General features: G+C 40.5%; 1 protein-coding gene across 1 annotated transcript in view; it reads left to right on the forward strand.

The window, feature by feature from the left end:
- The window catches only part of LOC138973137 (uncharacterized), a 10568-nt gene extending 4344 nt beyond the window's left edge, over positions 1 to 6224 (forward strand). The window contains exons 4-6 of the mRNA XM_070345840.1: positions 1319 to 1423; positions 2584 to 2700; positions 3919 to 6224. Coding sequence (XP_070201941.1) covers positions 1319 to 1423; positions 2584 to 2700; positions 3919 to 3998 — 302 coding nt within the window. The 3' untranslated portion in view covers positions 3999 to 6224. The remainder of the gene's footprint in view (positions 1 to 1318; positions 1424 to 2583; positions 2701 to 3918) is intronic.
- The last annotated feature ends 4973 nt before the right edge of the window (positions 6225 to 11197 follow it).

Here is an 11197-nt window from a genome sequence, read left to right on the forward strand (position 1 = left end):
TTTCGTATCAAAATAAAAAAGAACATTTTTAAAAAAATCTAAAATTGAGAAAAATGTGAAGCTCTGAAGCAGTCACCGATTCAGACCATAAATGAACGCGCACAGATACTTGAACACACGCACTTAGACACATGCATACGCACAAACGCGCACGTACGTACAGACGCAAGCACGCACACACGCACAGTAAATCAAAAAGAAAAAAACCCAAAGGAGAGCTCTGCAAAAACAAAACAACCAAACAATCATAAAACAAACAACTAACACCAATCGCCCAGCCAGAAAACAAAACAAAACAAGATAAGCAGACACATAGGCAAACAAACAAACAAACAAAAAGCAAAAGAGCAGAGTTCTGAGTGGCCACAGACAGCGGGAGTACGGAAAGAGAAGTTTACAGTCAACTTCGTGAAAAACGAGGGAAGGCGAGGGAGGGCGAAGTGACAGCCTTCCCGTCCTAAATTCAGCGAAAGAGTAACAGAAACTGAAAAAGACAACTGACGGCAATATACGAAGTGGCGACAAATATGCACGCTGCAAACACTTACACACACACACACACACACGCACGCACGCACGCACGCACGCACGCACGCACGCCCCCCCACACACACACTGTTTTTGTAGTAAAGTCGCGTTCTGTTGTATTTTTTCCATACCCCTAGACGGCCCAAGAGATGAATAAAACCTGAACAGACATACGCACGCAACCACAAGCACACACGCACATATACGCGCGCGCATACAAACGCACTAACACACGCTCGCTCATGCACGCACGCACGCACGCACGCACGCACGCTCTCTCTCTCTCTCTCTCTCTCTGTGTGTGTGTGTGTGTGTGTGTGTGTGTGTGTGTGTTTACAAATTGTTAATTTACTCACATTGTTTATTTGATTAGATTGTTTTCCTCACGGGCGAGGGCTGGATGTAAAAAAGCAATTATTCACATGCTTACTCCATCACCCTCGTAAATAAAGAATTATCTTCTCTCTCTCTCTCTCTCTCTCTCTCTCTCTCTCTCTCTCTCTCTCTCTCACACACACACACACACACACACACACCTACACACACACACACACACATTTTCGAATAGAAGATAAGCGCACGAACGGCCAACAACATGATTGTGCCGGGACGACAATATGAGCCGCCAAGGTCGCTTTTTTTATTGTCGCCGTCGACAATATGTGCAGGGGCGACAATATGTGCCGCCAAAGACGGCACATATTGTCGTCCCGGCACATATTGTCGCCGGCGACAATATATGCAGGGGCGACAATATGTGCCGTAACAAACCCTACCGTTCATTTTACAGAACTGGATCAAGACAGAGAACGCAGAAAGGCACGAAAGGAAGTAGGATTGAGCAAGGATCCGACACACCCAGGCATCGCTGGAGCTGACCAGGCCACTTCTGGGGGTATTTAATTTTTGTTTTTATTTATTACAAAAAAACAAGTTAGTGTCTTTATAATCCCATTGCTTCGCACTTCGCGTTGCTTCCTCAAAGTGGCAAGCTAACAGGAGCTCGCTACACGACGGTTTAGCACTCAAGTATTTACGAAGTCAACTTCAGGCTCAACCAAGCACCGCAATAAACAATCAGGTGTACCACCAGAGACCTGTCCTTACTTTTTCATGGAATTACAGAAAATCCTTACTGTAGGATAAATACCAAATACAACGGTCTGACTGCCTAATTGGCAGGGCAGTATTTTTGGGGTGGGGGGTGGGTGGGGGTGCGGGGGTGGGGGTGGGGGTGGGCTGCAGGGTGAATTAGTTGTGACGATTGACACAAGTGGTGTCAGGCACGAAATCAATTCACCAAAAATTCCAACGCTGCACAGAAAGCAGCCAAGCTGTTGATTTACGCGATGTATTAAAGTGGGAGGATGCACTGGACATGTGATCCCAGGGTCGCAGGTTTGAATCTGGGCTTGAAATGTACACGGGTCAACTTTAGGTGCAAACTCAGAGATGGTAACCATGTCCCGCCCCGTGTCACCACTGTGGCACGTAAAAGACCTCGGACATTCTACTACAATTGCAGCTGGCTGATTACACCCCAAAACACGCTCACACCTGGGTAACGCGACTCTTCAGCTGCTGGTAGCTTTCCACTGGGAGAAAGCGACCCAAATTTCCCTACCATGGGATAATACATTGTTGAGACAAAATGCACAGGCTTAATCGGATCTACGGTAATTCGCAAGAGAGTTTAGGTAGAAAGGGAAGTAACTTTTAAGCACAATATTGGCAGTAGTTGTCCATAACACGAGCACAACAGGTTTTTACGGACAAATGCTCACTTGGAAGTTAATGAAATTCGTATCTGAGAATAGATCGCATGTTTTTTTTTTATATGTTTTGCAAATTTGAAGAACTCTTTTTCAAAACACAATTTCTGACATGGATTCAATAAACGAATTCCCGAACAACATGGAAACACATTTCCTGTGGCGAATAGATAAAAAAAACATTTGAGAACAGCGTACGAAAGAATAAACTCTTGATGGTGAACATACGGTTTCTGTCCAGGCACAATCTTAAAACTTGGCATTCTTGTCTGTTGATTTTCAGATTCATCCAACTTCTACGAAACCTGCGACACCAGTCAGATTGGACTACAGATCCCCTACGAAGCTCTCGCGGTGAAATACAAACCGAAAAGTAGCAAGAAACATAGCAAGAAGAAATGTAAGTACAACATTTAACGTCTGTATGACTGCTGCGGAGTAGTTTCATTAGACGGGCGCTGTGGCGGGGTGGTAAGACGTCGGCCTCTTAATCGGAAGGTCGAGGGTTCGAATCCCGACCGCTGCCGCTTGGTGGGTTAAGGGTGGAGATTTTTGCGATATCCCAGGTCAACTTATTTGCAGACCTGCTAGTGCCTTTTCCCCCTTCGTGTGGACACGCAAGCACAAAACCAAATGCGCACGGAAAAGATCCAGTAATCCATGTCAGAGTTCGGTGGGTTATAGAAACACGAAAATACTCCGAAAGCGGCGCTGCCTAAATGGCGGGGTAAAAACGGTCATACACGTAAAATTCCACTCGTGTTTTTGCACGGGAGTTTCAGCCCACGAACGCAGAAGAAGACGAAGAAAGTAGTTTCATTGAAGGTGTCTCTTCGTTAAGACACAGCTTTTCCCGTGTATCAGAGATCTGTTGAGGCTTTCACGCTGGACTCCCGTACACACCAAGTATCAACAGCCTGTCTGCTTCCTGAAAAGATTGCATAATTTTGCCGATGATAAACACTAATGAAATTTGTTCAGCAAACAATTCCCACTTTTTACATAAAGCAGTCAGGCTGTAGATTTTGGGCACGTGTTTAAGTGAAATAATGCTCTTATGTTTTTAAGGAGCACAGAAACGGATGTGATGGTGTTCATAAACGCTCATATGTCAAGGGTGGTACCTTTAAACCAAGCAAGCAAGCAAACAGACAGAATGGTCAGTGTAGTATTACATGTGGATGGCCGAAATCAAATGAAAGTTTGCCCAAAGTATCTCATTATCATAATATTTTCTATAACTGAGAATGCATTAATTCTGCGGAAAAGCGAAATAATTTGTTGTCGTGCAAAGTTAATTAATGTAGAAATTGTTTTGAATGTACGATGTCCTCTCACTGGGTAGAAATTCTGAAAAAGCAATATTGCAATTTTACATACGTTTTTCTCGTTTCTCGACGCTCTACCGTCACGAAAAAAAAAAGAAAAAAATGCAGTCTAAGACTAAAAGTAGTTTCACTAAAAGCAAAAATATTATTCCATGGCTTTTTGTTGTTGTTGAAATGTTTGATTCGTTATTCGTTCTTAGCTTGTTATATATATATATATACAAGACAAGACAAAATGACAGCCGCTTGATGAGAAAAAATCCAATTGCATGGCGTTTTCCTGTTTGCAGCTGCCAAGAAGAATTCAGCCTTCACACTGGATGACGAAGGTGACGCATACGAAAACGTGACAACGGTGCAGGGACGCTGATCTGTTGCTGTGAAAAAAACCTGTAGAATTCTTAGTGTTTGTTATAATGATACTTTCCTCCTCGTGAAGACCACCTTTCAAGTCACGATGGATCCGCCAAGGCTAACCTTCGGCAAGCCAATTTCACACATTCCAGATGTCAGCAACCTGCCTGCTTTCTGTATTGATAAAGATTTATTTGGGGCTGAATTATTTTTGGAAACAATGAACAATACAACTTTGACACATGCCAAATGTCAACAGCCTGGCTGCGTTATGTGTCGACGGTGATCTATTACAGGCTGAATTTTGTTTTGTAATAATTAAGCCACTTTGGCACATACCTTCTTCTTCTTCAGCGTTCCAGAATTTTCTGGTTACGTGTGAGCTCGTTTGCCCATTTGGGTTCCCCACACTATACTCAGAGGGCATAGTCAGCTTCATAACCCACCGAACTCTGACATGGATTACAGGATCTTTTTCGTGCGCACGTGGTCTTGTGCTTGCATGTACACACGAAGGGGGTTAAGTCACTAGCAGGTCTGCACATAAGTTGACCTGGGAGATCGAAAAAATCTCCACTCTTAACCCACCATGCGGTAGCGACCGGGATTCGAATTCACGACCTCCCGATTAGGAGGCCGACGTCTTACCACCACGCCACTGCGCCCGTCTGACACATACGAAATGTCCACAGCCTTGGTGCTTTCTGTCTTGATGTAGACTTATTTTAGGCTGAATTATTTTTGTAACAAAGCCAATTTCCACAGCTTCGCTGCTTTCTATTTTGATGTAGATTTATTTTGAGCTGATTATTTTTTGTAAGAAAGTCACATAGTTAAACACATAGTAATTGATGTAGATTTATTTTGAAAATAATTACTTTTGTAACAAAGCCTCTGAACACATACGGAATGCACACAGCCTTGCTGCTTTTTGTCTTGATGTAGATTTATTTTAGGCTGAATTATTTTTGTAACAACGCCAATTTGACAATTACCAAATGTCCACAGCTTTGCTGCTTTCTATTTTGATGTAGATTTGTTTTGAGCTGAATCCTTTTTGTAACAAAGCCACATAGTTTAACACATACTATTTGATGTAGATTTATTTTGGCCTGAATTGTTTTTGTAGCAAGTCACTCTGCTGACACATACGAAATGTACACAGCCTTGCTGCTTTCTGCCTTGACTCTAGATTTATTTTGAATTATTTTTGTAACAAAGCCACTTTGACACATACGAAATTTCCAAAGTCTGGCTGCTTTCTGTCATGATGTAGATTTACTTTGGGCTGAAGTATTTGAGTAAAGAAAAACACTTTGACACATTCAAAAAGTCCCCAGCCTTACACCTGTAGGGTGTTGTTATTCTTGATTTTCGGAAGATTCGGTAGGTGTACAATTTGGGGCAAAGAGTTCAAAGTTTACTGTCAGTACACGATGCTGTAATCAGAATGTTAGGAACCACAAATCTGTGAGTGCACGGAGACTGTTAGACACGTTTTGGATTTACAAATGTTTTTTAATTTGTTTTTTTGAATCTTTTAATCTGAGTTGCATGCAGGCCGCTCAAAACTGTTTCCTTTTTTCAATCACCCATTTTTGTCCTTGTGTACAACCCCCCTTTTTAGCCTTATTTTTACATTTTCGTTTGAATATGATAATTGCTTGCTGTTCCTGCAAACACGTTGACATTTTTTGGATGATTGCTGTGCTACACCGATGTGCAGTCATGTGAGACAGTACTCGTAACAATTATTTGTCTCTATGATTACAAAATCATGATTTTGGGGGGATGTAAATCCACAAACCTGTGATGCTTTAATACTCCTACTCTCTTTTTTACATTTAGTCAAGTTTTGACTAAATGTTTTAACGTAGAGGGGGGAATCGAGACGAGGGTCGTGGTGTATGTGTGTCTGTCTGTCTGTGTGTCTGTGTGTGTGTGTAGAGCGATTCAGACTGAACTACTGGACCGATCTTTATGAAATTTGACATGAGAGTTCCTGGGTATGATATCCCCATACGTTTTTTTTCATTTTTTTGATAAATGTATTTGATGACGTCATATCCGGCTTTTCGTGAAAGTTGAGGCGGCACTGTCACGCTCTCATTTTTCAACCAAATTGGTTGAAATTTTGGTCAAGTAATCTTCGACGAAGCCCGGACTTCGGTATTGCATTTCAGCTTGGTGGCTTAAAAATTAATTAATGACTTTGGTCATTAAAAATCTGAAAATTGTAAAAATATTAATTTTTTTATAAAACGATCCAAATTTACGTGCATCTTATTCTCCATCATTTTCTGATTCCAAAAACATATAATAATGTTATTTTTGGATTAAAACCAAGCTCTGAAAATTAGAAATATAAAAATTATTATCAACATTAAATTTTCCAAATCAATTTCAAAACACTTTCATCTTATTTCTTGTCGGTTTTTGATTCCAAAAACATATAGATATGATATGTTTGGATTAAAAACACGCTCAGAAAGTTAAAACGAAGAGAGGTACAGAAAAGCGTGCTATCCTTCTCAGCACAACTACTACCCCGCTCTTGGTTTAAACAATGTTTTATTAAATCAAACATGATACAAAAATACAACGATAAACAATAGGGACACGAACTCAAGCAAACGCTTATATTACGCGCCCTACGTAGTAGGAAAATAACGCAAATATGATGTCGGACAAGCAATACTTATCAATTGTTGAACTATCTACAAGAAGAGCATAGTTAAAGTAAATCAGAAAGAATAAGAAAAAGCTAGCAGGAGGAAGAGGGGGGAGGGTGGAGGAGGGAGGAGAAAACGGTAGGTACATATAAAAGATGAAGTTGGCAGCGCATATAAATAAGAATATACATAGTACATTACAAACCATAGTCTTGTGGCAAGTAAGCAGTAGCTCGCTAAATATACATTTGAACAATGCATATAAAATAAGGTTTGTTGGCTTGAATATGGTTACTGAGTCAAATCAACAGAAACGACCAGATTCATGGATAAACGATTGGACACTTTCAAAAACAAGCTTGTTAGTGCAAAGAGAAAGGTTTTCGCTACCATTTAACAATATTTCAACATGTCTGTAATTAACAGGAAGTGCGTTTATTGTAGACAGGCGAGCATCTACGTACAAAGGACAATGTGTCAAATAATGGTCAGCTGTTTCGTTCGGGTAGCCGCAAGCGCACTGTGGGTTTCCCTGTAGGTGGCGTTTACACATGTCAGAATTCAAATTACTCATGTTTAGGCGCATTCTGCAGTGGTGAATCTCTTCCAGTCTTTTACCACAGTAATAATAGGCAGGTACGTTATAATCAGGAGTAGATAAATAGCGTTTGAAATCGCTGATTGAGTTAGTTGTTTTGATGTTGTCTGGCAAGGTGTTCCACAGGACAGTAGTAGATGGTATAAAAGATCGACGGTATAATTCAGTTTTGCACATGGGGACTCTTCTTTCTAATGGTCTTCTATGATGGTAGGGGTTAACATCAGAAGTTAAAGGTGGCAAGAGATCTGATAAGTAATGAGGGCATTTGCCATATACCATCTTGTAATATAAAATCAGTTTGTGTCTGCTCCGTCTTTCTTTTAGGTTACAAAATCCGCTTTCTTTATACAGTTTATCGTGGCTTGTGCCGCGCACACCACCGATTATAGTCCGAATGGCTTCCAAATGTAGTTTTTCGAGTGCAGTTGACCAGTACTCTGTGCAGTTGTCCCATATGATGTCTGCATAGTCAAAATGTGGAAGAACAAAAGATTTATACATAGTTTCCAGACTTTTACGATTTAATCTATATTTATAATATCTTAAACAATTAATTAATAAGGTGACCTTTTTTATGATGCTTCTCACTTGGAAGTCCCACTTACAATCATTCTGCAAGATTACGCCAAGGTGTTTATGTTGGTTCACGTTTTCCAAAACAATATTATTAAAAATGATTGGTTCGGTTGGTATATTATCACGTTTTATGTCTAACAGTTCCGTTTTTGCTTCGTTAAATTTAACTTTCCACTGTTTTGCCCAGGTATTAATTTTATATAGGTCTGCATTCAAAATCTGTGCTCGTCTAGTTGGATCTTCTAAGGACATAGACATGCTCGTGTCATCAGCAAACAACTTTATAACAGATTCAGTATCATTCACAATGTCGTTAATATATATCAGGAATAGCAAGGGGCCTAGAACAGAACCTTGTGGAACACCTGCCGGGATACATTTTAATGCAGACTTAGCACCCTTAATAACAACCGCCTGGTGGCGATTTGTTAAATAATCGTGAAACCATTTCAACAATTGTCCTCTAATTCCTACTAGTTCCAGTTTATATAATAACCCTTTGTGCCAGACTTTTTCAAATGCCTTTGACACATCACAAAAAACAGCTTGAGTGGTAATTCCCATATCGTAATTTAAACAGAACTCGTCATAAATAGAAGCCAGTTGACAACTGGTAGAGTCACCAGGAATAAATCCTGACTGTGCCGGTGTTAATATATCATTTCGCTGTAAAAAGGTGTAAACATGGCTGTGGACACAGCGCTCCATTACCTTCCCAACACAACTTGACAATTTAACTGCCTTTGCCGCAAGCGGTGGACTGACGATGCTACGAGTATACGGTCTTGCTTAAAAATTGCAGTGCGTTCAGTTTCATTCTGTGAATTCGACAGCTACTTGACTAAATGTTGTATTTTCGCCTTACACGAGTTGTTTACTTAGTATTTTTTTTTTCTGTCTGCTTGCCTTTGTTGTCATTGTTTTTATTACTCTTTTGTGCGTACATAAAAAAACACGCTCTCTTCCTATGGTGTACAGTACATGGAATCATTTTACTTTATATATCTGTTTTGCTTTTAGTATCCGTCTTCTATGATAAATCCCTTTGTCATCATTTTCACGAGTTTTCATTCATAACCTGCTGGGTAACAAACACAAGGTTCGTATGTGACAATTCCATGTAACCAGCTTTTTTCTTTATCGGTCCTCGGGGAGCATATCCCCTTCTGTTACATCTTTATCAACCTCGACCTTTGGCCTTGGTCGATACAGGTGAAACAGCTGGGAGATGATACCCTCCCCATGGACCCAGTTTGCGGGAAAATAGCTCATTCGGTTCAAAACCAGTTGTCGCTGTCGGCTTGGGTTCGATCCCCACGTTCGGCGAGAGGTTAATTTCCCAGAGTCAACTTTGTGCATACTCTCCTCGGTGTCCGAACACCCCTGTGTGCACGCATGCGCACGATAAAGAACCCAAGTTCACAACAAAAGTCTCAGTACTTGAAAACAAGAATACGCATGCCGGAAAAATGGGTAGCGCGGTATTATGTATGGCAGCTTGCTTTCCCCAGAGATAAAATAACTTCATTTGATTTTGTTGTTTATCATATTTTTTTGTAGTTGGTTTTTCTTTTCTGTCAGGTAATGAATAAACAGCAGTTTAAACTAACAGCGGGGCAGTTTGGTTGTTATCAAGTTTTATTTTAGCATTGTACATGTTGGAGTATCTATAATTCATTTGAACACACTCGCGCACACACACACACCCACACACACACACTCACCCACACCCACACACACACACACACACACACACACACACACACACACACACACACTCACACACACACACACACACACACACACACACACTTTAAGGAGGTATCTGGCGTGCATGCGTACATGACTGCGTGCGTGTTAGTGTGTTAGTGTTAGTGTGTGTGTGTGTGCGTGTGTGTGTGTGTGTGTGTGTGTGTGTGTGTGTGTGTGTGTATGTGTGCGTGCGTGTATGTGTGCGTGTGCATGTGTCCGTGCGCGCGCGCGCGCGTGTGTGTGTGTGTGTGTATCTCTCTTACTTTCTCTCGCACCCCCTCCCCTCTCTGTCTCTGTGTACCTGTCTGTCTGTCTGTGTCTCTCTGTCTGTCTGTCTGTGTCTCTGTCTCTCTGTCTCTGTCTCTGTCTCTGTCTCTCTCTCTTATTATCTTCTTTTAAAAGACAGCTCCTAAAGCACCTCTCTAGCGACTGAGTCGGTGTACATTTTGTGCGAGTGTGTGTATAGTATGCTTCCATTAACAAGCACCATTTAAAAAAAGGAAATTCCGTACATGATTGTGTTCCATTGACATCCGTTGTTTTTACATTTAGTCAAGTTTTGACAAAATGTTTTAAGATAGAGGGGGAATCGAGACGAGGGTCGTGGTGTATGTGTGTGTGTGTCTGTGTGTGCGTGTGTGTGTGTAGAGCGATTCAGACCAAACTACTAGACCGATCTTTATGAAATTTGACATGAGAGTTCCTGGGAATGATATCCCCGGAGTTTTGTTTTCATTTTTTCGATAAATACTTTTGATGACGTCATATCCGGCTTTTTGTAAAAGTTGAGGCGGCACTGTCACACCCTCATTTTTCAATCAAATTGATTGAAATTTTTGTAAAGCAATCTTGGACGAAGGCCAAACTTCGGTATTGCAAATCAGTTTGGTGGCTTAAAAATTAATTAATGACTGTGGTCATTAAAAATCTGAACATTGTAATTAAAAATTTGTTTTGTTAAAACGATCCAAAATTACGTTTATCTTATTTTTCATCATTTTCTGATACCAAAAACATATAAATATGTTATATTCGGATTAAAAACAAGCTCTGAACATTAAAGATATAAAAATTATGATCAAAATAACATTCCGAAATCGATTTAAAAACAATTTCATCGTATTCCTTGTCGGTTCCTGATTCCAAAAACATATAGATATGATATGTGTGGATTAAAACACGCTCAGAAAGTTAAAACGAAGAGAGGTACAGAAAAGCATGCTATGCAGCACAGCGAAACCACTACCGCACTGAACAGGCTCATCAGTTTCACTGCGTTTTGCATGAGCGGCGGACTACGGTCATTGTTAAAAAATGCAGTGCGTTCAGTTTCATTCTGTGAATTCAACAGCTTGACTAAATGTAGTAATTTCGCCTTACGCGACTTGTTTTTATTGTGTTTTTTTTTTAGAAATATGTGTCATTTATTTCTGAAATGGTGTGCCATTGTATGCATTCATGTTCTGTCCTATTTTATGATTTTGATGGTTTGTTTCATCAATGCCCTTTAAAATCTTGTTGTTCTGTTGCTCTTTAGGTTTTGGATTGCTTGTTGATGACGTAATTTGTGTGTGTGTGTGTGTGTGTGTGTGTGTGTGTGTGTGTGTGTGTGTG

This window comes from Littorina saxatilis, linkage group LG1 (assembly GCF_037325665.1).
Source record: "Littorina saxatilis isolate snail1 linkage group LG1, US_GU_Lsax_2.0, whole genome shotgun sequence".
Taxonomy (NCBI): Eukaryota; Metazoa; Mollusca; class Gastropoda; order Littorinimorpha; family Littorinidae; genus Littorina; species Littorina saxatilis.